At 38.4% G+C, this 26,900-nt stretch overlaps 1 protein-coding gene across 3 annotated transcripts in view; it reads left to right on the top strand.

The window, feature by feature from the left end:
* ror2 (receptor tyrosine kinase-like orphan receptor 2) overlaps positions 1-26,900 on the top strand; it is a 78,049-nt gene that overhangs the window by 46,603 nt on the left and 4,546 nt on the right. For all 3 annotated transcript variants that reach the window (XM_017489981.3, XM_017489982.3, XM_053686891.1), the window contains exons 2-5: positions 4,867-4,947; positions 14,024-14,311; positions 15,537-15,567; positions 25,761-25,882. In XM_017489981.3, coding sequence (XP_017345470.2) covers positions 4,867-4,947; positions 14,024-14,311; positions 15,537-15,567; positions 25,761-25,882 — 522 coding nt within the window. The remainder of the gene's footprint in view (positions 1-4,866; positions 4,948-14,023; positions 14,312-15,536; positions 15,568-25,760; positions 25,883-26,900) is intronic.

Genomic DNA, 26,900 nt, shown 5'->3' with positions numbered 1-26,900 from the left:
TTATCCTTACCAGTGCATGTTGCGTATTTCTTTGCTGTTTGGCAAGGAGAATAGTTCCTGGCAAAATTTGCAAGAGCTCAGAGCTAATCCATCTGTAGAAAAGAGAAAAAGATGACAGTTTTGGATATTTGCTCAACAGGAAGCTACCACTGCTCTGCATGACTTTTTTTTTTTTTCTTCCCCCCCAGAAAACAGCCGGCTACCCTAAAGTGACTGCCCTTTATTTCGCATTTCCCTCGTTTTATTTTATGACTCTGGCACCCATCTCATGACAGAACGACTCTCTGGAGGGCAAAATAGAGTGTTAACAAGCTCCTGCATTTTCAACCTGGCCAAGAGTGCACCCCTGCCTCCCCTTTCCTCATTCTGGAGCCCGGCCATTCCCAAGAGGGATTTTGGGAAAGGGGGTGGGGATGGTGTTCAGCCTCTGTGCTGTTTGCAGTCACCTCTTTACGAGCATTCGAGAGTGGCCTGCCGGACGACGGTTGCCAGGCACAGCGTATACTGAAAAAGGAGAATGGGCTGTGAAAGGCGACGATTCAGGGCCCCGAGTACTCGCAGGCATGCTGAGCCAAAATAATCAGATCAGCCTCTTGACCGAGGTCTCTACACTGGCCCTTTTGTTTTTTGTCCACCCTCCTTTCTACTATATAGGCACCCCAAGCTCACGTCTGCTTTTACAGAGGTGGAGCAAAACAGGGTGAAATTCGCCTTTGCTGTTATTGTTGATTATAGGCATTTTGGTTGATGATGCGTATTTGGTTTTTACGTAAGCTGTATTTATTGGGCTGTAGGAATGATTAGTACATGGAAAGTTGCACATTACATTTGCAAGTAATGCATAAGACCATTTAGAGTTCTGTATAGTCTTAGCCTCAGATGCGGAGTGTCTGATACCTTTTGTACACTTTGCTGTTCCCAAGATTCAGAATCCTAAAGCTTGCATTCTGATTGGCTTATATATGGGATATATCGTATACCAGAAACTCTTTCAGATGTACATTTCAGAAAATAAGATGAGACTGATCTGATTTTTGTTAAGAAAATTCATCCAATCAGCATGAAGGATTTCTCCTTTCCAGTACCAAGACACATTTGCAGCAATGGACATAACGTTAATGACATCTGGGTTTGCATTGCTAGTTGTTATTGGAGCAATTTGAGTGGGAAAAAAATATAAAAAAAAGAGCTTATCTATACTTTTGAACACCATGGAATGAATGTCCATGGTATTACATCATTGGCCATTTGAAATAAATCAGGTTTTATCTCCTACAGATTTAGAAGTTGTTCACTTACACTGCTGATGGACTTTTCTCCGTAATGTATTGTTTCTCTAGAAAATTTATGTACGCTTAACTAACTAAACTACTATTAATATATCCACAATTATTACTTTAGTAGACTACAGTTACTCCCTGGATTTTTTTTTAAATATAGGAACGCTTCCCTAAGCCGATTTCATGTGCTGACACAATGAGCTTTGGCGTGAGAAATAGACTACGTCTGAGGTATCTCATCTTAAAAGATATTTCAGAGTTTTGTTTCAATCCATTAGGGGCAGGTAAATAAGATTTCATCAAATGTATACCAGTGCTTTAACAGAAAAATATGTGGATTATATACATCTGCATTTTCACACTCTAGAGACAGCTTCAAGCCTGGCATGAGAGTTGAAGTTTTATATAATGCAGATAAAGCTCTGTGGTGATAAGTAGACTTTCAGAAATAAAAGATTTCATTTTCAGATATTTGTAGTAATGTTACAGTTCCAGAGTCGTGTGTGTGTGTGTGTGCGATGACTGTTTGTTTGTTTGTTTATTTATTTATTTATTAAATGCTCTACTCTAAGAACCATGTTTGAAGAAACAATTCTTCACACTTTCAAACATTTGTTAGCTCAAAGCCATGTGACGGAAGAGCTAATTTTGAACGAGCTGACAGAGAGCAATGGTGCTGATGTTAGCACTCAAACAATTAACAGCTCTGTCTTCATTTGTCAACCCGTGTGAGCTTAAATCGCTTTGGTTCCCAGCCAAATAACAGAGTTACTCATTCATCTTAGTTCACTCCCTCAGGACACAGCAGAGCAACATGCCAAGGTTAGCCTGCACATTCTCTCCTTTTTTTTTTTTCTCCTTGAGGGAGCTGCAAAATGTTTTCTGCGTGTTCAGAGCTTAGAAGCTTGTCCAAATTCCAGATGTGCTGAATTAAATGTTATTATATCTCTTTCTTGCTTTGGTTTTGATATGGAGAAATGTCATTTCATGTTCCTTGGTTTAAGTTCACACTGAAGACTGCCTCTAAATCCAACACTGTTTCCCAGTACATTTCCCATTGTGTGACCTAAACAATGTGGGAACTACTTATTTTCGGCTTTCTTTGGCTTCGTGTGAAGTCGTTTCTTATCCGTCTACCTCACAACGTGTGGATAAGTTGCATCCTCTCTCTGTGCATCCCTACAGACATAAACATTTGTAATGGTTCAGTTCAAACACCCTGGTAGGCTGAATTCTACACCCAGCAATAACATTCCTAACTGTTTGTAGTCTGATTTTATTAGCAAGATCTGCTCAGCTAATCACAAGCCGCAAAAGGTCCTGTTTTGTCAGTCAACATAATGGTCTCATTAAGTCTCCCTTGGTTTTTAGCATATCATTCAATTGTGCTTGATGGAAAAGAAACATTCTATGTTTTCTTTTTATATCTCTTATTCCCATTGGCCCAGATCAGATTTTTGCATTGGAAAAACGTATACACATTTTTTTCATAAAAAAGGGTACTGAACTGTACTTTTCTATGTTCCTGGAGTGGTACCCTCAAGCATACACTTATTGTACATTTAGTATGTGTTGTGTGTTTGTTGTTTTTTTTAAAAATTTTTTTATTTTTTTTATAAACCTATTTTACTTTTCAAATCTTTACTCAAAAAGGAAATTACAACCCATTTTCGTACCTTAAATCTTTCTAAAGGTACACTATATCTACATTCCCAGGTGAAAGATAGATAAAGGTTCGGAAGATAAAGGGTGCTTACCCAGAAAAAAGGAAAGGTTCAGTTTATTACCCCCTTCTTTTTTTTTTGTGAATGTATATTCTATGTGGGTTTTTAGGTTACACATGATGCTCTTAAGGCAACTGTCCAAGATCATTACTAATGAAACTTTTTCAGTAAGTTTCATGTTGGCTGTTTGTACTGTCTGTAAAATGTATGTAAAAAGTGCATTTGAATGATTTTTATAATAAATGAATGTGTGTGATTTGTTCCGGTCACACAGCTGTAATAATCACACTACTATGAACGAGTAGAACCTAAAGGGATTTTGAAAGCCAAGGGTCAATTCACCACACTAAATTGTCAAAAAACAAAACAAAACTGATGATTAAGTTAAGAAAATGCACAAACATATATTCTAATGATACCTTAAATTCCCCTTTGTTTACAGAATAACTGTCCACAGCTCTTGTAAGTGCAGCAGATGTTATTAAATCATCATTGTCCAGCATGTCGCAGTCTGTTCTACAACCAATGAGTGCTGGATTAGACGAGACACTCCTGATTAGACTTCATTGCCCTTTGTTTGTTAATGCTAATAGTCAGAGCAGCAGTACATTCTTGAACACTCCATGCTAATAGAGTGCTGTGTAATTGTGCGGGCTATTTCAGCATGGACCAGCTGCTTGCTGCATGCCAAATGTGGTTTCCTGCTCACAGACTCCAAAAGCACTTCTATACGAGGCTGTCGTAAAGATTAGCAGAACGAAGAATAACAGTTGTGTAAATCTTGCCTTCTGAGCGTCGACCCGTTTTGATGTCTCGCTGTATCAGACGAGAGGGAACAAGAAAGGCTGAGGGTTGAGTGTTTTCAGAAATAACATGTTATTAGGACTTTTAACCCCTCGGCACAAAATAACTCCCTGCGTTGTACAAATATGATAGTCCTTACATGTTATTTATTTCCAGAAGGAAGTCATCCTTCAGTTAAACAAGATTGTAATTACTCGGTGATTATTTGAGTATGAAAATCTTCTCAAACCTCAGATCAGCTCGTATTCATTGTGTTAGATGTGGCCTTTCACACTGCTTAGTCTTTTTCAGGTGCTTGCTGTTTTTGGACAGAGAGCCTCATTCCTCTTTGGAGTGTCAGAGCCATCAGTGCTTTTATCTCTCGTTTCTGTTTTATATTTGCGACTGTTTTGAATTACATCAGAGGCGCTCTAATCTCCCATGCTATGTTTTGTGATTAATTGAGCATTCCTTTGGGCACCATTGCAGGGATGAACTCATCTGTTACTAAATCCCAAACGTTGGCAATGTTCACTCTCATTAGCTTCACAGTGATTGGATATTTTATTGCTAAACATATGTATTATATGTATTTAAACACATGTAACCCATGTAATGCTTGTTCGGATTTCACCGTGAAATTTTTGTTTCTCTTTTGCAGCTAAACATGTTCTATGATTTGCTGTTCTAGTTATTGAATCTTTATAGAGTTCCTAGCACTTAAATTTATTTCAACAGCATGTAGAAATAGTGCTGGCGCATCCTGTGCTGGGATATCGCTTAAGTGCTGTAAACGGACAGCTCATGTTTTTTCTTGCTGAGTGACATTGCATAGTGCATGTATATCTGCTGTTAAAATGGCAGAATTGAGGTGAAAAGGCAGGGAATTTTTTTCCCATTTTATCGAACCTGCTGACAAAACATAGAACATTAGTTTCAGATTAGGCAAACATGAAGGGATTTTTAATCAATAAATCTTTCAACACTTCCAAATAACTTGTAAACACATAATCCCCCTTGCATCCAAGATCATGTCAGTGAGAATCCACTAACTCTTTCTGTCGCTGTGTTTTCTGCAGCAGCCAACGTGAACCTGTCAGAGTCTGGAGAGATGGAGCCATTGGCTGAAGCCCAGAGCGGAGGCTTGCCAACAGTTGAAGGTACACTAACTTAACTCTGAACTCCTCTACATAACCTCTTTATATTTTAAAACATGGGCTGTTTAGGTCACATCACCTTAAGGTATATGCTGGCTTTTAAATTAGTACTCATCTGTTTACCATCAGTAGGCTAATTGTCTGGTGTGAGTTTGCTTTTATATACATTAGAGTCTAATTGTTTACTTAGGGGTTCGCTGTGCTTGGTCATCACCTCAGGCTTCCTGGATGAAGACTAAAGCCTTTGGTGTTTCCTCAGTCATGGTCCTTCTTTAGTTTTTGTGTGCTTTCACACTGGGCATTTTTCCTCAGCTGCTAACAAACTTTTTAGAGGTAATCCTGTGGGAACTTTCAAAAGTTGAATAAAGTTCAACTTTTCAGAAAAAAGAAGAGTCATATCAAGCTTTTTATTTATTACCCAACCAATCAGCTCACAGTTCAATGAGCAATTGAGGAAAAACAGACTTGGTAGAGAGAGCATCCGTAGAAAAATCTGTACTGTTAATAAGTGAATATAAGGATGTTGACACTGCGATTTTCAGCCTGATTTTGCTGTTACAGATGAAAATCTCTTGCAAAATTCTTGGCCTAATCTGTAAGCTTTGCTGGTGGTGTTTTTTTTTTTTTTTTTTTTCCTATGTACTTCCTGATCTCTGTTCTCTCTCTTGAGTGCATACTGACAGTTGCAAACCCTGATTCTCAAACACTACGAATCCTCTCATGTAATGTTCCGGCTCATGACACGCTTGGCTAGTTCTTCATGATTACGAGACACGGAAGTCATTAACCTTAAATTAAGCATTAGGTCATGCGGGTCACTCTTCCATCCTTCTTGACTTATTTCTGTGCATACCAGTATCCTGGACCTGAAGGTAAAACATGACGTCTGGCCCTCCTTAAAAGCAGTGACGGTTAACAGCCCCTCAGACCTCATTCTGAAAGGAAATAATGACTTTAGGAGCATTTACAATGCTCTGTTTCATTGCATGCATGTCAGACTGTGTAGGAAAGCTCCTTGTGAAGATTTGGATCTTGATGTATGGCTTCGTGGTGCAGGGGCATGCGCCTTTACTCAAGCCTTCGACCCACATAAATCATGTAGAAAGGAAAATTCACCACTTGGTCCTGCCAGGCTCGTTTAAGAGCAGCTGAAGAAAAGGGAATGTTGCACCGTGAAGAATTATTATATTTGTGTTGGCCATGATGGGAAGGGTCTGGAAATTAACATAATCAGCAACGGTTTTTGAAAATGAGCACAAGACAAAGTGATGAGGAACGTGTTTCAAAAGCATACTTTTATAACAAATGTCAGTGTGAAGTAAAATGTAAAGCTATTAACATGAGGTTTGACCCTTGCTAAGGGCTGTTTGAGATCTGGGTTGTGTTTGGAATTTTTCATTTTGAGTCGGTGAAGGCAAATTTGATACTCTGGAGTGTGTTTAAATTTCACTTTATTAGCATTTTTGCATGCTGTAGCCAAAGTGAGAGGGAAAGAAAAAGTCAGACACAAAGGAGTAAGGTCAGAAGTGAAAACAGTGATGCATTTCAAAGCCAACTGATTACTAATGAAACCATGTAATAATAATCGAGTTTGTTGCTTTACTGGGCAAGTGCTCATCTGTCATCACTTCATATTGCATGGGTCTGATTCATTGATGCTCAGGCAGACCTCTGGACTTGTTAAATGTATCTCCTTGACAGTTTTGGCCATGCTGTTAATTTTAATTACATACTCTGGATGGCCATTTACACAGCTGAGTATGTGTTGGCCTGATGGAAGAGGTGGCATTACCTCAAAGAGGAAGGAGTCATGTCATTCTGATTTATTCCTTTCGGAAGTTCAGAATAAGTGAGCTCCTTTCTGACATCCCAGAGATGGGACTCCATCCAGAGAATTTGGCCTTTAACCAATATTGATGATGAATAAAATTCTTGCTCCTAAATCATGCCCCTTTTTAGGCATGCAGATTCTTAGAAGCCGAAAATGTATTTTATTTCAATGCCTCAATGTTAGTAATGTTTAAATATTTGTGGGTTTTTTTCATTATATTTTCAGTTGTCCATCTGTCCAAGATTCTTGTTCGTGTATCTCAAGAACGAGTGGCTGAATGTTTGTAGGATTGTATGGATTTATCACAGTAACCAGCAGATGAATTGATTAGATTTCGTAAGTGATTGAAATGGGGTCACAGTAAGGTCAAAGTCTGAAACAGTTTTAATTCAATAGCTTTCTTCCTGCTTGAAGTATATTTTAAGGTTCTTTCTGCCATATAATTTAGTAGCAAGAACTAAACTGAGGCATCCCTTGTTTGACTTGTTTTTTCTTTTTACCCCATTTTTTCCAAATTTGGTCATATCCCAATTCCCACCCACTAGTTGGCTCTCCCCTGTTATAAGATATCTACAAAGCAGAGAGGATGAAGTGTCTTCCTCCGAGACACATGAAGCCACGGCATCTTTTTAAACTGATGCTCATGGTGCATCACAGGGCAGTGTAACACATCTGGAAGAAAGGGCCATGTGTCTTCTTCCGTGTACCTGAGCCCACAGACACCCACGATTAGCTAGTGTCGCTCTGATTGTCATGGGAGAGAGAGTATGCCAATCTGTGATTGCTTTACCGTTGCTACTTGGGATGAACTTTAAAGCAACTGGTCTTGCATTAGAGTTCAGTAAGCAAGTCAATGTCAGAGGGCCTTTAGTTACTGTAGTGGTTGATTTCAGGGAGGGCTATAGTGGCTCGTCAGTACTACCTACATTGTTTAGCACCTCAGTCATGGCCAGCCACAAGTAAGCAGACTAGCGCTGACCAGTCTGCCAGCTCCTCTGGCCTGGACACAGCAGAGAGCACTCTGAATAGGTTTAAATAGGGAAGAAATAAACAGGGATTTGACAGAAGGTTGGGGTGAAATAGCAAAAGTAGATAGCAAAATAACAAAATAAACAGACTGTGCTTTGAACAGTGGGCTAGGAAACTTTAATTAAACTTGGTGGTGACATCATGTTTGAGTGCTCCTTTGTGGTGGTGGGCACCGTTAGCAGAGTTTCCATTGCGTCAGGTCTGAAGCTGCCTCGAGCCCCTGCTGTACAGCCATTTTAAGCACCCTCTCGTGTAGCTGGTGGCCTGGCTGCGTGATCTGTGCGCATTCCTGTGCTGATTCAGTTGACTGTAATTTGCATTGGAGCAACCGAGGTGAAAGTGAAGTTAAATCTGTCTGCGGTGGAATTCTTCAAATGGGTCATAAAAGTAAAGCGCTGCCTTTGGCGAATGCACTGTCCATGTACAACACAAATTTGCAGTATCACTGTTAGAGTGGTTTCTTTAAAATGCTTGAAAAATCATGCCAAATCTTTCACCACTTATGAGGTTGTTTTTGCCAACTCAGTTTATTCATGTTTTCTCCCACAAAAAAATTAAATGATCAGATTCTGGGTTTGTTTTAAACAAATGTTTAAGCTTGTCAGTATTTAAGCTTATTCAATCTGATATTTATCCATAGCATCTGTACAGAACATGCATATACAACAAACAATTAAATCAATGCATTTCCTGTACTAATAAAAGAAAATACAGTTTAAACGATACTTATTAAAAGGAAAGTCTAAGATTAGCTGTTTTTAGAGAACGCTGCATTTAGAGAATACCTAACCATACAACAGCAATTTTGAAAGTGATGGCATCTCTGACCTTATACAAAATTCTTTAAGTGCAATTCACTTTGGATACATTTCTAAAGTGAATTGCACTTAAAGAATTTTGTATAAGGTCAGAGATGCAATCACTTTCAAAATTGGTGTTGTATGGTTAGGTATTCTCTAAATGCATCAGAGCTGCTTCAAACTCGAGCCCATGTGTTGTGCTACACTTGTTTTACATTAGTTTTTTCATTTGTACAATTGAATTGTAAACTACATATATATCAATTGAAATTAAAAAATCACATTATATACACTGTTAACTGAATAATAATAATAATAATAATAATAATAATAATAATAATTCTGAACAGTTGTTTTGTAATTGCAACTGGCCCAATTCTTCTGTATCCGATTTAACGCTATATTAAAAGGATTCTTGTTGTCACTGGCTGGTGAAATGGTTCCCATCCTTTCCATCTAGTGCCATGGATGATGTACAACATGATTGTAGAAGTGGAAATATACAAACAAACTAAATGTATTCAGTAACTAGTACCATCTCCAACGTTAATGTCCATTAACATAAATACAATCATTCAAGCAAATTAATTGTTAGGCTAAATGATCAATTTGCATGTAATGTGTAACTAACTAGGTAGCTAGGCAAATTCAATTAATTAATTATTAATATCGGTCTCAAACTACACCTAACTAGTAATTAGTTATAGTTACATAGCAAATTATGTCTTGGCAGTCTGGCTGAGTTGCAAATTATCAAATGCAGGACTTCCAAAAAAAAAAAAAAAAAAACTATAAAACTGAGGCACCCCGGTATCTTTCTCATGCTTTGTGTGATCCATCTGGTATGAATTCAGAATTAGTCTGAAGGAGACGTGAGCTTGTTCTAGAAAAAGATATGTTTTGCCCTTGGATGTTCATTGTAAATGTGTTTCAAGTAAATTGATTTTCTGCTCCTTTTCTTAGACAAGGAAATGTGTCGTAATTATTGTTTGGGCTAAATCTTTTCATCTCTGACTGCTAAACTGATGGCTGTTTGGCCCAGAGAGATGAGACTATTGACTCAATGTGACCCAGTGGGTTATATCTATTTTTACCTTACTAGTGCACATCAACCACAAGGAAGCACATCATCACTCATTTGAAACGGTCTGCCGGTACCTCCAGTGAGTTTTTCCCTCCTGCCAAAGAGAAGATCAATGCTATGGCACCTTTTAAGGGTACATATCATGCCATCCTCCAGCTTTAATGCAGCATGTCAGAGCTTGCCCCTGTCCTGTTTCAGGCAGTTTGCAAGGGAAAGCAGACAGCTTGTGCTCTCATTTACAGTACAAGTCTGTGAACAGGCTAGATCATAAGGAATTAAATTATTCATGTACTGCAGCAGCTGTGCATTCTGTAAATCACTATTCACCATTCAATCAGCATCATTATCAGCTAAATGTAACCATGTAAGAATTATATACTGTTTGTTACTAAGAGAAAAGATAAACGCACTCAGATGGATGTGGCTTGTCCCCACTCACCCTTTAGAAAGATGCTTTTTATTTGTGCTTGTTCCAATCAGCAGATGGGCATCGTCCAAGAGGCCCGTTGCCCACAGGAAGGGGGAAAAAAAACAAAGCAAATTATTCCACATTTGGAATTAGACTCTGAGTGGTCCTTTCCTTTGCCTGCTTACTAACTGCACAAGTTTTTAATTTACCTTACACCATTCGAAAGCAAATTATGTCTTGGCAGTCTGGCTGAGTTGCAAAGTATGGTGCGTCCTTCTTTGCTAAGTTTGCTTCCCTGTTCTTGCCCTTTGAGCGAGATATCTCCCGTAATCCAGGTTCCTGGATTTAACTGGACATAAACATGGCTGTAGTATTCCAGATAAACCACTAGCTTGTTGTATCAGTCCCACATGTAACGTGTTATCAGTACTGTCCATCACTCAGCCACATCAGAGCTCTAAAGGAGCGTGCCCATAACAGACAGCTTGCAAATCATTTGCGCCCACACTGATGAGAGTTTGCTAAGAACCTGTAAGAACCTGCCCATTGCACATTGTGTCACTCGCTCTTTTTTTTTTGTATCTCTATTGCACTTTCTTTGTTGCTCAGTGTGCTATTTTGGACAGGGTGTATTACTAAAGTGTCTCCTGCACACCCCTATCTTTTCTTTCCTACCTCCTTTCTCCTCGGATGCATATCATCCTCTGGATTACCCGGAGGCGTTTTTTGTCAACACTCTTTTTGTCAAGACTAGCGGTTTCTGTAGCGTTTTTGTAGAACTTCCCATTAAAGGATTTAAGCTTTGCTGTGTTTGAGCTTCTGTTTATAGTCTTTTGTCAAAAGTGTGATTGTCAGTAGAGTAAAGTTACATTTGCATTGAAATCTAAATTAAATGAATGAAATTAAAGATTATAAATTGTCTGGGTGTGTTACAAGCCTTAATATAACCCAGGCATGCGTTGATTTAACTAAGCTGGTGGTAAGGCAGAAGATTTCCATATATGGCTGCTGTTCTTGTCAGCCTTGTGCTTGGCCTTGTGCTTGGCCTTGTGGTTAAGGGCAGCACTGGGCCACAGAGACATAACCTCAGTTAGGTTTGGGAAGGACAGGGGGCTGGTGAGAACACACTGATTGGCAGAGTGGGTCCTAATGTCTGGGTGATAAGATGGAGGTCTGGTGTTCTCGTCTCTGAGTGTTTATTTGAGCTCCGTCTGGCTCCTCACATGATCTGAGGTCATACCCTTCACACACTGAGGCTGACCAGAGCCTTACCCCCTCCCTACCTCTTTTTATGTTCTCCCTCTCTTTTTCTCTCTTTCTTTGAATCTTGATCTCAGTCTAACTTCATTCAACCCGCTTTCAAAATTCATATTGTCCTCCCCCTTATCTCCTCTTTTTCTAAGCTCTTTCATACATGCAGTTGCACTGTATATTTATTAGATTTGCTGAGAAAAATGAAAACAGCCATGCCATTAAAAAAAAAAAAAAAAAAAAAAAACTATTAAAGTGTAAAAATGTTTATAAAAATTTGTTTGGAGTTCAGAAAGTGTGTTGTAGTAGTTTGGGAAGTGTGGAATGTAACATGGGCTACATGTTATAGCAGCTTGGTTGGTGTGTTGTAGTTTGGGCAGTGTGTTGTAGTTTGGGTGCAGTAGTTTGGGCAGTGTGTTGTAGTTTGGGTGCAGTAGTTTGGGCAGTGTGTTGTAGTTTGGGTAGTGGGTTGTAGTTTGGGCAGTAGTTTGGGCAGTGTGTTGTAGTTTGGGCAGTCTGTTGTAGTTTGGGCAGTCTGTTGTAGTTTGGGTGCAGTAGTTTGGGCAGTGTGTTGTAGTTTGGGTAGTGTATTGTAGTTTGGGTGCAGTAGTTTGGGCAGTGTGTTGTAGTTTGGGCAGTGTGTTGTAGTTTGGGTGCAGTAGTTTGGGCAGTCTGTAGTTTGGGCAGTCTGTTGTAGTTTGGGTGCAGTAGTTTGGGCAGTGTGTTGTAGTTTGGGCAGTGTGTTGTAGTTTGGGCAGTGTGTTGTAGTTTGGGCAGTCTGTTGTAGTTTGGGTGCAGTAGTTTGGGCAGTGTGTTGTAGTTTGGGTAGTGTGTTGTAGTTTGGGTGCAGTAGTTTGGGCAGTGTGTTGTAGTTTAGGCAGTGTGTTGTAGTTTGGGTACAGTAGTTTGGGCAGGGTGTTGTAGTTTGGGTGCAGTAGATTGGGCAGTGTGTTGTAGTTTGGGTGCAGTAGTTTGGACAGCGTGTTGTCGTTTAGGCACAGTGTGTTGCAATTTGTGTTGTGTTTTAGTTTGGTATTAGGTATTCAAATAAAAATATTAATCAACTGTTAAAAATAAATGCACATAATCTGATCAGAATCCAGAACCTTCCCTGTTACGGTAATGATCTTTTTAAAGATGCAGTTTATCTGCAAGTTATTAAGTTGTGCCAGATTGTCTGGATATTGGAAAGATTTGAAAAGTAGTGAGCTTTGTACCATCCAAGCTACTTCGTAATTATTGGTGTTGTTAGCATAGGACACTCAGTATAATCTTTTAAGCCACCAATTTGTTCAAAACAAAGCTCATACATTATATGTACTAGACCCAGTTTATGGCAAATGTGAGGGATGAGCCACCAACATTTAGTAGAAAATACAACAAAGTTTTTATGTTTGAAAAGAACTTCTTTCTTACTTTTTGTTCTTCCTCCAGTCACATACCCTAACATCACCTCTGCACTAATGTGTCATCTCTCACTCCTATGTGAGGCTCTGACCTGTGCTCACTCTTGCTGGCTGAAATTGAAACCTGCTGGATTCCTAGGCTGTGCATGTTAAACCACAGTTAGTCTCTGTCACATGTGAAGAATAAAAACAGATTTCAGTCAATTGGTGTTTGTAATGCGTAACTTTCAATGCCATCACCCCCTCATCTTACTTTCCTTTGTTGGTTTAGAACAGGATTAACGACTCCTATTTACAAATGAGTAATTGCGAGAATATTTCACACCAGTGCACAAAAGGTAATTTGCCAAGTCACTATGGGTAATCATTTTTCATATTCGACCTATTTCATTGTCATGATGGTTGTAGTTGTCAGAGTACTTTAATGATAAATATGACATTTGTGTGTCTTACAATGAAAAATAAATCTCCTGTTACAGATCTGCCAAAAACAACACAACCTTTCCTGATGCTCCATGTTCACCCTGCAGCTATCAAGCTGGAGCTGCTTAGAACAGTATGTTTGTTTCATGGGCTGAAAAAAAGCCACAGTTACTTAATCCAGATGTGGCAGATCACGCTCTCTGGAATTCTGTGCTTTGTGAAAGATCAGACCTTCAAAAGCAGGGTCACTGGCCTGTAACTGCTAAGTCTGCATTTCTGGCATGTGAAGGACAGAGATGCAGATGTGCACATAAAGACACATCTTTCACAAATGTTTCAAGTGCATTGGGTGACTGCATTGCCATTTGAGTAGAGTGTTTTTGGTTGGGATGTGTGTTGTAGTTTGGGGCATGCATTGTAGTTTGGGCAGTGTGTTGTAGCCAGGGTTGTGTGTTGCTCTTTGGGCAGGAAGTTTTGACAGTGTTGACCTTGTATTGTAGTTTAGACCATACGTTCTGGGCAGGGTGTTATAGTTTGGGAAATATATGTTGTAGTTTGGGCGGTGTACTATAGTTTCAGCAGTGTCTTGTTGTCTGGTAAGTGTGTTTCAGTCTGGATGGTGTGTTGTATATTGTGTCATGTGTTGTAGTTTGGGCCGTGTGGTGTTCTTTGGTCCGTGTGTTGTAGCCTGTATAGTGTGTTGTAGTTTCGGCTATGTGTTGTGTTGTAGTTTGGCCATGTGTTGTTGTATGGGCTGTGTATCGTAATTAGACTAAATTTCTTAATTCTCTAAATACCTGCACTAATTCCAATCTTTGCCTTTTTTTCCTCAACTCTTATCCCCAGGGTACTTCCTGGAATTTGTGGAGCCCCCAAACAACATGACTATCATGCAGGGTCAGACGGCTACGCTGCACTGCAAAGTGGCAGGTAACCCATGGCCCACCATCAAATGGTTAAAGAACGACGCACCAGTGGTGCAGGAGCAGGGCCGCATCTCGATCCGCAAGACAGAGTCTGGCTCAAAACTCCGCATCCAGGATCTGGACACTACTGACACTGGATATTATCAATGCATAGCCTCCAACACCCTCAAGGTCATCTCAGCCACCGGTGTTCTCTATGTGCGCCTTGGTAAGAGCTCAGTTTGGTTTCTAATACTAAATGTAGTTGTTTTTTCAGTGACGTTGAAGGGTGGGTATCTAATTTAATGGATCCAAAAACTGTATTGGAGAAAAACAGCAGTGAATGATCATACTGTCAAACAACATGCCTGTGGTTAGTATCCAAAAACAAAGCTCTCTCTGATTTTGCTATGCAGGTATAATGTCCTTTTACTTCATCGCATTTCTGAGAAGAGAAGACCATTAACTGTCATAATAACCATATTCTCTCCAACTAAATGTCAGCATCATAAGGGCAGTGTTTTCTTTCCTGTCCGCTTAATTTAGGTTATTATATGAAAAGCCTGTTGGGAACTAAAGCAGCTCTGTTAAGAACCATATGCACCAAATCAGTGATGTGTATCAGAGCAGTCGGGGCTTATAGCACTGCACTGGTATAAATCTGAGTCACACTATTAGGACTCCACTTTGGAAACAACTTCCCACTGTTTTGGCTGAAATGAGTCCTTTAAGAGGGGAACAACTCCATTGTATTCATATGGGATACTCTACTAGAAGTGAAGTCTGTATTTTACACCATGTTCCTGACAGCTTTAGGAGTGCTTTTGAGTGAAGCTCTGCCTCCTCTCTTGATGCAAAGTCATCTTGGTGTAAGAGCGCTTTTATTTTCCCTGCACCGAAATTCAAGCACAGACCTCCTGAACACATTAGTTTGTTTTCAGAGCAGGGATCACGTAGAAAGGCTGAAGCAGATGAAAAATCTGGTGTAGATATTAGCAGTTCATCTTCCTGGCTCCCCTTTGTAGACAGAATGGTCTTCTCAGTGGGAGGTTGTAGTTTTAGCAGGCAAGTTTAGATAGGTGACCTTACATGTCACTTTAATACGTGTATTCGGTGTTTAATGATGATTATGGAGTTTAGAAGTAGCTTTAATGTACTTGATCTAATGAAATAAGCCAGATTTACATTGTACAATTACAGCAGTTGATGATTACTTGAATTGAAAATCACTGTATTATGCTTATGTCACTGATCAGTGAAATCATGTAATCAGAAATGTTCTTCAAAGTGGGCTTGACTCAGTATTAACTCAAGACCAGGTTGTGCGATTTTTGTCTGTGACAAGCAAATTGGGCCAGAAACCGTACAGTGTAAACCTGGCTTTACTCACTTTACAGCTGAGCTTAATCCTCTTTTTTTTTTCCTTCTTCTTCTTTTTTTCTTTTTTTTTACAGACCAGTCTTCAACCCGAGGTCCAGATGATGCGTAAGTCTTGTGTGTGTGTGTGTGTGTGTGTGTGTGTGTGTGTGTGTGTGTGTGTGAGAGAGAGAGACTCTTTTATGTTGTCCCTGGTTTATTTACCTGACATTTGACATCACTCTTTCAGAACAATTCCCTGCAGCCTTTATCATCTTGCGTTACATTTGAAAGGAGAGAATCCTGCAGTGAATTAGTCCTAGAACAGTGCTCACTCATTACCAGAGTGATAAAGAGAGGCAAATGCTTGCTGGTCTCAGTGCGTGTTAAAAAACTGTTTCACTGTTTCCAGTCAGTGATAGCTAGTCATCTGGATGTAATTCCAATCTGACAGTTCATCTCTGCTGAAGCCAAAACAAATCTTTAACAAGTAGAACAGGCAGTGGTTTCTATCTCTTCTATGCCTTAAAGTGCATTTAGTATGAGCAGGATACTCTAAGTGAAGGGCAAAATAGTGGCAACACCAGCCATCATTCTTACCCCTATGTCTTATGTGTTTGAAGGTAAAAATCACAGCAGAGTCACTGACAGGAAGCTTTACTTTTGTAACTGAGCAGATGTCATGACATCATGCTTTTCTTCTTTTCTAAGATTCATGACTCACAGGAGCTGTGTGTACCCAAGTCCTTATACTCCTCGATCTTTGAAGTAATTTTTCCATCATCATGGTGATGGAACTGGAGCTGGTATGGGTACAGGGAACCAGAGAAAATTTTTTTAAGAACTTGTGCCATGTTTCCACTGATTTGAGATGTAGCAGTTTCCTAATGAATGACATAAAAATGTCAACACGGGTGGAAAGTGTTACAAGTTTTACCTCCTATAAAGAACATACTTTACCCTACAAAAGCCGTGTATCTATACACAGCACACAGGTGTTGACTACGTTTACATGCACATCAAATTCTGTTTAAGGTGTATATTCGGGTTGCAGCCATACACCAAATACAATGTTTATATATGTACAGGCATCGGAATATTCCTGTATACAGTTGCAATCAAAATTCTTCAACCCGCATTGCAAATCAGGTTTATTGTCAAAATTTACAGACTTTCAGCTGTTTGCAATGAACAAATCAAACAAAAGCAATTGAAATAGTTCAACACAATGAATACTTCAAGTGGTTTCCCCAAATTCAACTGAAAATGCAACTTCTAATGATTTCTCCAGTTTCAAAATTATTCAACCCCCTCATGGCAATCATCTTTAGTACTTAGTAGAGCACCCTTTTGCTGTTATGACCTGCTGCATTTGAGATGCATAGCTTCTGGCAGTGTTCCTGAGGAATCATAGCTCATTTCTCATGAGCAATGGCCTCCAGTTCAGTAATATTCTTTGGTTTGTGCTGCAACCACCTTCTTCAAATCCCACCAGAGATTTTCTATGGGGTTCAAGTCAGGTGACAGTGATGGCCCTGTAGATTCTTCCAGGGCTAATTCTGCAACCAAGTCTTGGTGGAATTTGAGGTATGCTTGGGATATTTGTCCTCTTGGACAAATAATTTTGAAACTGGAGAGATCATTATAAGTTGCATTTTCAGTTGACTTTGGGGAAACCACTTGAAGCATTCGTTGTGTTGAACTATTTCAGTTGCTTTTGTTCGATCTGTTCATTGAAAACAGCTGAAAGTCTGTAAATTTTGACAATAAACCTGATTTGCAATGGGGGTTGAATAATTTTGCTTACAACTGTACATGGTTGTTATAAGTTTGCCTGAGTTGCCATTCCTAAATTCCCAGCCTACAGCTAAGCATCTGTTAACAGCCACAATTCCTTGCGGACTGAGCATATGCATATATCTCATTTCATTGGATTTACTGAGTAAGGTGTTTGCCTGCAGTAATTTTCTGATTAAAACAGTCATATTCCACGGGTGGGAATCAAAATTTGGGGAATCTGCCTTAATCTGAATCGGGCAATCGGATTGCGCCATTTACATGACTCAATACTAATTATAATATTGCCAAATTCCGATTAATATTGGAATATTGATGTGCATGTAAACATGGTCATTGTAACAGAACAGTGGGTCTCAAGGTGGTGTCCGGAGACACTCAGGGGTCCATTTAGCATAGCCAGCAAGTGCATCATTTTTTTTTATTTGCTTACAGGGGTTATCACAATGCACCTTTAACAAAGCTATTATATTTTTTGAGCTCCAATAGTCTAGTGGACCCTTGGATTGAATGGGTTTAATCAAATTGTGGCCCCTATATGTGTGTGTATATCTGTGTATGTATGTATATAGATAGAGTGATTGATTGATTGATTTAAAAACTGTTCATGAAATAAATCTGGACTGAGCAGGGTCCTGTGAGGTTTTTTTTTTTTAAACAGTTAAAAGTAAAAAGGTTGGGAGCCCCTGATCGTAGACAATAATTATGCTAATTATGTTATAAGAGAATGAATTGATGTTTTTATTGCCCTTACCTGGTATTTCTGTATGTAGTTGCTCAAAGGACAATATGTTAGCAGTGTAGACCCTTTATTTTAGTGCCAAGTTGTAACTTCTCAGTCAGTTCTCCTCAGAGCTGTACAAGATTACGGATGCTACAGCTACATTACCTACTTAGCAAGTTATTAAGCAGCCTACAACGCATTTTGTGGCGTTATCCACATCTGACATGTTTATTTGTCATAGCGATCAGGCTTCACGGCTTGATTGCTCTGACAAATCACTTCATACGTGAATGGTAATACATGTTGACACAACTTTTGTAATTAGCACAGGCTCAGTGCACTTAGTCCAGAGAACCACTTTTATCTTTCTTTGTCTGACAGCAGTAGCAGGTGGGGTAGGTGCATCACTTTATATCATTCAGTATACAATATGCCTTAAAGTGGAGAAATCAGTTGACTGTTACAAGTTGTTTGCAACGTTTAGAAATGAAAAAAAAAGCTCCTTTATCATGACATCCAAAGTCACCATCCAAAGTTTTACCACCCAAACTCAAATCATTGTGTGCACACACAGTATGAGAAATCTTCACTCACACTGATTATTTATGAGATGACAGATACATGTTTTAATAGCCGTTAAGTGTTTATATTGAGTGTGTAGCTGCTCACAGGTAGATAAGATTAAGAAGACTGCCGTAGCATTAGCAATGTAGCTCCTATTTAGTTTGGAATAATCACCAACATAAAGGCTGTTTCTCCTCAGACCACTGATTCACGGTTTCTTTTCCCCCCAGTAATACTCTTCAAGAACACTGCCACTGTCTTCAATAGCAGTTAGAATAACTTGCTCATTAAGTGTGGGAGTTCCTAATACACAGCACAGAAATGATAACCATGGAGAGTTTTGCAAATTTTACCTCTGAACATATTTTAGTACCTGAAGTTGAATCCTGAAACTTCCTAATATATCTTCATAGACAATACTTGACAACACAAAAAAGTCTGAGACGTTAGCATTAGAAGTGAAGCTCCTGTTTCACCTGTTGTTAATTTTTGTTTCCCAGCAGTGATCTTTTTTATGATTTTTTATTTTTATTTTATTTATTTATTTATTAGTGTCCATGTCTTATTTTAATGGTGGTGATGCAACTTTTTCTAGAGTTGTTAGTTGTCATGACCCTGAAACCCTGACGTCACTGGTTCTTTTTGGTGCTGTAAGCAAATTGCTTCTAGATTATGCTCCAGCACCAACACTCTGTGTTTTGGAAAAGGACTCACTGTTCCCCAGTTTCTCACCTCTCATCTCCCTCCTACATTATTCCATACTCCATCTCTCCTTGTCCTCTGCCAACTTTGCCGCAGCACTGCACTTCTTGTTTGATTTGGCCATAAAACGCTCTGAGAGTGAGACTAAAACGTGTTAGCCCTGGAGCACTCTCCATAGATGCTGTGTGTACAGGGAATGAGGCTGGAGTCGGTGCTGCATAAGCAACAAAGAGCCTTTCTCACTCAGAGCAAAGTTTTGGCTGAATTTCCCTGAGAACCAGGGAGCTGGTGGTCACCATGGCCTGAGGAAAGAAAGCACAGGGTGAGGGCCAAATTGATCTTTTTCCAATTTTTAAATAAAGGGTATAATGTCTGAAGGGACATTCAGCGAAAACTATGCTGACATTCACAGTTGTATTTAAAAACCGAGAACAAATTTTGGTCTGAGAGACTTTCTAGTTACTAATTTGACTCATACTTGCTTAGAAATAAAAGTGGCAAATTGTCCTTGTTGCATGTTTTTTAAATTATCTTTCACCTAGGAAAGTGCATATAGCATACTTTTATATAGGATCCAGTTATGTACCTTAAGGAATCATTCCAGGTAAAAGTACAAGAAAAGTACAGTCTAGTACCTTTATTTTTGAGAGTGTAACTGGTAGAATTTTGTAGTACAGGATTTCTTCCATTGCCTGCTGGTTCTGTTGGTCTCCTGTGTAATGTTTTCCTAAAAGGCTTGCTGCGGGTATGCCAGGATTATGAGGGGCTCATCTGGTCCTTGGGTGTGTGTTGTGGGCACGTAGTGGAGGTTTCCTTTGCTCTGACTTGCTGATGAGTGTCAGGACTCGATGAGGCTCCTCAGAAATTTGTTAACTGTTCTGAGATAGAGATCTTCTGTAATGGGGATTGGCTTGATGGTTTCAGTATATACACTTACACTTACTGAAGCACAAACCAAGACAACTGAAGCACAAGGAGGTGTGTGTGTGTGTGTGTGTGTGTGTGTGTGTGTGTGTGTGTGTGTGTGTGTGAGAGAGAGAGAGAGATAAGTGTTGTTTCCATGATGCCAGAGTAGGCCCAGTGCTTACTCTCAGGTCACACAGACTGATTAGGGCCATGTTGTAAATTCCACTGTGCAGGAATGCTTTTGTTTGTCTCATTGCTCCTCCATCTAGTGCCTTTCCTCTGAATCACTGATCGTAGCCTGCTCCTTAAGAGCCATGTGTGGGTGTGTTTGCTGATTATAGGGATACTGTATGTAACTCATGAAATGATAATTGATCTTCACTCTTTTGCAGTACATATCCATATCATCAGAAAAGAATATTTTAAAACATTATATTATAATAAAGAATATGTCATCATTTATGTTGATCGTGAGATCACCATGCCCAACCCTTGTAGGTAGGTAGTGTGGCAGTCAAAGTCTTCCTCTTTTGGATCCTTGTGTTAGTCAGGACTAACAAATTATTGCCATCTTGTGGTGTAACAGATGTTACACAATGATTTGGAATGAATGCTCTCTGAAATCATGCTCTGATACTGCAGGAGGTCCTGGGGTATCATCATGTCCGGAATTCTCTTTTAAGTGCAGTGTTTTATCACTTTGTGTTCTTTATAGAGATTCCCAGTTATTACCATGTTTGTTTGGGAGGAATTTAAAGGCTCTTTTCCAATTAGTTGCTTCCTCCACTCAGAGCTCCAACTTTGAAATGTTCTAGGCAGTATTTTGCTAAGTATTCCCAGCCTACCCCTGACTCTGTTTACAGAATGCTCTCTTTTCTTGGCACAGGGCTTGTTTGTTTGCTTGTATCCTTGCATTTGCTCTCAGCACTGCTGGGTGGAGATTCTGTTTAAGCTGTCCAGTTGGATGTCCGGTCTAGCAAGGATGCCACTCGGTGTGTAGTAGTGTTTGAGTTAGCTCCAGGAAGCATTGTCCTACTCAGGTTCTGTAGATCAGGCTTTAGTTGGCATCAGTATTACCATCTGGTATCCGTCAGAGCCTGACAACGCTGCATACCCACTGGGCTCAATCAGGCACATGTTTCTTTTCAGCCTTGTTCCATTTTTTTTTTTTTTTTTATTTATCTATCTGTGTACATCCTCTTTGGTCTGTATATGTTGCAATAATTCATTTTTCATTTCATAAGGAAAATGGGAAAACAAGGAAACAGATTTTTATTTAACATTTTCTTTTTATTGGCATACACTTAAACTGGAAATAAATCCATTTTTGTTTTTCATTGAATAATTTTTTTTTTTTTAGTAATTTTTCATTGTTTTTACTTATTTCACCACACAAAGTCTACAAGTCAAATGTTTATGAATCCAAATATGAAAACATGCCCACTGCAGTACATTTCAACCTGAACTGAGTTGACCTGGAAATAAAAGTAGGCTTATCTACATTCTCTTTTCTCTGGTTAAGACATGTATTCTGAAACCTTATTCTGTTTTCATAAATAATATGATTTTTTAAAAAATGGGATCAACATATGTATGGAATTTTTGGGGGGTGAAATATTAAATTATTCCTAAATTGCAGCACCTGGAAAGTCTTGAAGATTTTTCAGCCCTCTTGGTTTTTTTTTTTTTAATTTTTATATATATAAAGTGTAGTGACCATAGTGAAATTATGAAATAAAATAGAAAACTAATGAAAGCAGTGTACACAGACCTACTTTCTTATCATTAACTTGATTACTTTGGCCAAACAATGCTCCAATATAACACAGATCTTTAGAGCAGAAGAAGTGTTTTTGTTACTGAGATGGCTGAAACTCTGTCAGCTTTTTTGAATAAGGACATTGTGCTTGATTTGTAGCAGTGGGAGGGAACTGATGAGTGTCAGCCCTCAGCAGGTGGAGGCTCTGGCTTGCAGGGTGCTTGTGGGCCCCACACAACACCTCCTCTGTTCCTCTACCTTCCTTTAAGACCAGCCCTGAATGTGAATGCTGAAAGTGTGAATGCTGATTCTTCACATCAAGTTTCAGTCGAAGACGTGACATGGTTCAGGTCTCTTTTTCAAATCTCTTCTCAATGTACTCTGGTATCATCCTGAACAATTTTACTCTTCAAAAGTAGCCTCCTGGGACATGTTAGTTATGATCTGTTCTGTATTCTCGTAAAACTCCTAAGACTCTTGTTGTTATGAAAAATGCCTAAAAGCAACCAGCATTTGATATCCTGCAAAACAATATAGAAATGTGTTTTTCTGTTTTGTGCAGTCACAAATCGACTTTTTCCTTTGAAGCTAAAATTTTTGCATAAATATAGGGTCTGGAATGATTATATTCCTTTCAGTGAGGAGAAGAATTGGTGGAGATTTGATTAAGGATCAAATGCATAACTCTCTGTAGATGAACTTTGATAGACGAGACTCTTAAAAAATGACCACATGAAGGCATATTTTTGCAAAACACGACTCATGTTGTGCAATAATTGTACTGGAGTAAACCACTGCAGATAAACCATGGTTTCCCTGCCAACAGACAAGCAAAATAAATGGCATACATGGTCATAAGTGTTAAAAATCAATAGCTGTTCATTTATGTTAAATGTTTTTTTAAACATAAAATATTCCTTGTAAAATAGTTAATAAATTATTATGTGAATTTGTAGATGAGAAAAAAGATCACTTAAGACTTAAAAAAAGGAAAAAAAAAATAACACTATCACACTATCCCTAGGACTGGAAACACAGCTATTGAACGCATGAACTTTGGTACTCAGGCACTGCTCCAGTTCTTCAGTTCATTATTCTATTTTTGCAGGTATGTTCTTGTCCAACCTCGTATTTTTTTAACCAGAAGTAGGAAGTAAGTCTAAATCTTGTTAAGCTGAAGTCTTCAGACATTATTGGAGAGACAGAATTCCTTCCAGTCACTTTAGACTGCAGTAAAATTGTAACCATATGTAATATTGATGTGAGCAGGACCAGGCCTTTTTGGACATTAACAGCTCCTTTGGCATTACAGCATGCTGAGACTTGAGCAAAATGCAATACGAATTGTGCAAGCCAAATTTGGAAAGAAGGGGTTTAAAAAAACAAAACAAAAAAACATCCACACAAGCTCAATATCAATTTGCTTTGAAAAGAGAGGATATTTGAAAAATATTTCTTTGACACACACTTCCCTCAGCATTTACGCAAAGTATGACAAGTCCACCATGTGTTGGGAGATCACGTTGCAGGATTTGAAAATTTGCCAGGTTGCTAGCAAATCTGTACTTTAAACAGCGAAAATGATGCTGTACAGAACAAGTTACGTTCAAAGTACAGGAATATGAAGTCTGTCATATCTCCCACTTTTAGTTATAATACATCAGTATCTTTCATACTCTTTAGATATACATCCTCTTGTATTAATATGTGCAGTTCTGAAATTCATTACAAGTCAAAACTCCCAACGTTGTTCACTTGTGACATGTTTATTCTACATTCTGCTCAAAAGAAATTCATGATATGATGCTACTAAGTTTGTCCAGTTTATCCAATTTCAGCTGCTGTGCATGTCCATCGTTGCAGAACGATTTCATCAAAATATAACGGGGAAAACAGCTAAGCCCAAAGGCAGAACAATGAGTAACTTGACATGAGTTCAGCTAAATATCTGCCATCAAAACCCACAAACCCGCATGTGTCAGTCTAAAAAAGCCCAGATTCCACTGTGCTCTGCAGGAGAACGAGGTCATCGCACGTGAAGACACTGAAAACATCACTGCAGCTTATATCCTAAATTCCTAAGTGTTTGGTACACAAAAATTATTGGGGTGTTCTTGCATGTTATGTCTGATGTTTTAAGCAAGATTCTGAATTAATTAACAGCTAAATGCTTAGCAGAAGTGGCTTTTGTAACATTTTTTATCCTCTTGTCTTCACAGGCAATGAGTGATGCTACAAAAATGTCTAATACTAATAGGTTAAAAGCATGTAACTGCCATAATAATCTAATATTTAAACAGATCTTATATAATTAGTTTCAGTTCTCATTCCAAATACTACTGTGGCAGACAGTAGGTTAAGAAAGGAATAAAACACAATGGGGTACAATGAGGAAAATACAACAACTGGGTGATGTGATGCCATTACCACCTCAGAATTTTCCTATAACAGCATATTCCAGATTGTGTTATTCCTGTTATAGGAAAACTCTGAGATGGTAATTGCATTACATGCACCCTGTCGTTGATTATTTTCCTCATTGTGCCTCACTGTGTTTTATTCCTTGCTTAATTGATTCTGTGGCACAGTAGAGTTTGGACTGAGAACTGACAGTTTTATATATATATAGATATATAGATAGATAGACGTGTGTGTGTGTGTATGTATGTGTAATATATATGTGTGTATATGTGTGTGTATATGTGTATATATGTATATATATATATATATATATATATATATATATATATATATATATATATATATATATATATATATATGTATGTGTGTGTGTGTGTGTGTGTGTGTGTGTGTGTGTATATATATATATATATATATATATATATATATATATATATATATATATATATATATATATATATATATATATATATATGTGTGTATATATATATATATGTGTGTGTGTATATATATATATATATATATATATATATATATATATATATATATTATGTATATATAATATATATATGTGTGTGTGTACATTTGTGGGCATGTGCTGCTCTACCCGATGTGGAAAGTCCTTTTGTTTTTTCCACTGCAAGCACTTCCGCTCCACTGACATTAAAGTATCAAGGTGTGCCACTTGTTTCGCATAACAGAAGTGTTGTATTCCTTGTCGAGACACCGTAGTGAGTCATTGAGGTACATCAATGAAACCTTTTCACCCTAATTAGCGAAAAATGGGACGTTGTAGGTTGTCAACCTGAAGTTAAATGTTTACGGTGTCACTTAATGTATGGTGTTTGTAGACATTTTCGACACTCAAACTAATGACAAAGAACGAATGCTATGTCCGCTATTTACTAAGTTCAAGAACTAGGATTTGTTCCTAATGTGCTGATGTTGGGACAAAAAAGTCAGTGAGTCCATATATCCCTTGCTGAGGTTTAAATCCGCATCTTTGGATGTAGTAGTTCATGTTCCGCTCTGCAGGGATATTCATGTTTAAATGGGCTGATGCTGATAATCAATTTTTGCATGTCTGTATTTGCTGCTGGCAATAACGATACTGATGTTTTGGGTTTGTTACAATTAAGCATATCTGTGGTCAGTTCTGGGATTCTGTGTGGAGCCCGCAAGTGCGGCTGCTCATCTGGAACATATTACGATTAATGTGTCATACTGCCAAGAAATATGAGTCTTAATACTGAACTGATACTAATATTTTGATTCTAAGCTTTTATTCACATATATGATTATAAAGATTTTCTGTTCTATAATACCACAATCTGATTACAGCATATACGTAACCACATATAAGATACAAACTGTTAGCATGAGGATTTGTAAGATATACTGAAAAATACCATAGTGATTAACAAAGGTCTCATCGTTTATGTTTCTCAGGACCCATGAGAAAGGCTTCTGTCAGCCATACCGAGGCATCGCATGTGCAAGATTTATCGGGAACAGGAGCATCTATGTAGAGTCTCTACAGATGCAAGGAGAAAGTGAGAACCGCATCACGGGTAAGTGATGACAATCATTTTCAGCACTGAATGTTTAATTTTCACATCATTTCTTGTTGCATTCACCAGCTGGAAGTCGTTGTGCTCTTCTTGTCTCACATCACGTTCAAAGCAGTTTGTAATTTAGGTCCTTTTAGGTGACTCACAGAAACATTGTCAGTTCTAGGCAAGCCATTTTGTCTGATGTTTTAGATAAACATCCTAGTTGTTTCTTCCCTCAGGAACTGCTGCCATGCTAACCTTGCACTTTACACTGTGTGTTGTTCCCATACCCAGCATGTCTAACCTTAGGGCACACTCAAGTTTTTATATACGGTATTTGTTTAAAAGTATGTAGTGCATCAAATATGACAAAAAAAAAGAGCAGCAAACATTGAGAAGGATCGTGTGTAGTAACTTCACAGCATTTCTGAACAGATTAAACAGATTAAAATGCATTTTTCATTCCTTTAAGAAACCAATGCCAGGTTTGGTTAAAAATCCGTTATTGTAAAGGGATCAGAAGGGCAGTAAATGAAAACTGAGAGTTTAATTCTGCAACCAAGTACTGATATTAAATAAATCCTTTGCAATAAGAGAAATGTAGGCTCTCCTAATATTCCTTAGCCCAGCATGAATCGGCTTCCTCTCTCTCTCTCTCTCTCTCTCTCTCTCTCTCTCTCTCTCTCTCTGGAAAGCTCTGTCATGTAATTTCATTGCTTAAATTTACATGTAATCTCTCTGAAGATTCTGTGGTTTTATCTAATAGGAAAATAACCCTAAACAAAAAAAAGGCATACAAAACAATTTTCCTGTGTTACTGTACTCTGCTTCAGACCCTGAATATCTTAGGGGAAAATAGATCAGATGATTTCGCTTGAGTAAAATTTTTTGAGAGTCCTAGAAACATCTGGAACATATTATGTGTATTAATTATAAGCCAAAACCTAATAATAAACTTATATTTATCTGTTAAAAGAAGACATTGTAGTTTCTCCATATTATGAAGTATTGCAATCTTTGTTTACCTATAAACAAT

Source organism: Ictalurus punctatus, chromosome 16 (assembly GCF_001660625.3).
Source record: "Ictalurus punctatus breed USDA103 chromosome 16, Coco_2.0, whole genome shotgun sequence".
Taxonomy (NCBI): domain Eukaryota; kingdom Metazoa; phylum Chordata; class Actinopteri; order Siluriformes; family Ictaluridae; genus Ictalurus; species Ictalurus punctatus.
The sequence above is the reverse complement of the archived record's forward strand: the minus strand, read 5'-3'. Positions and strand labels throughout refer to the sequence as shown.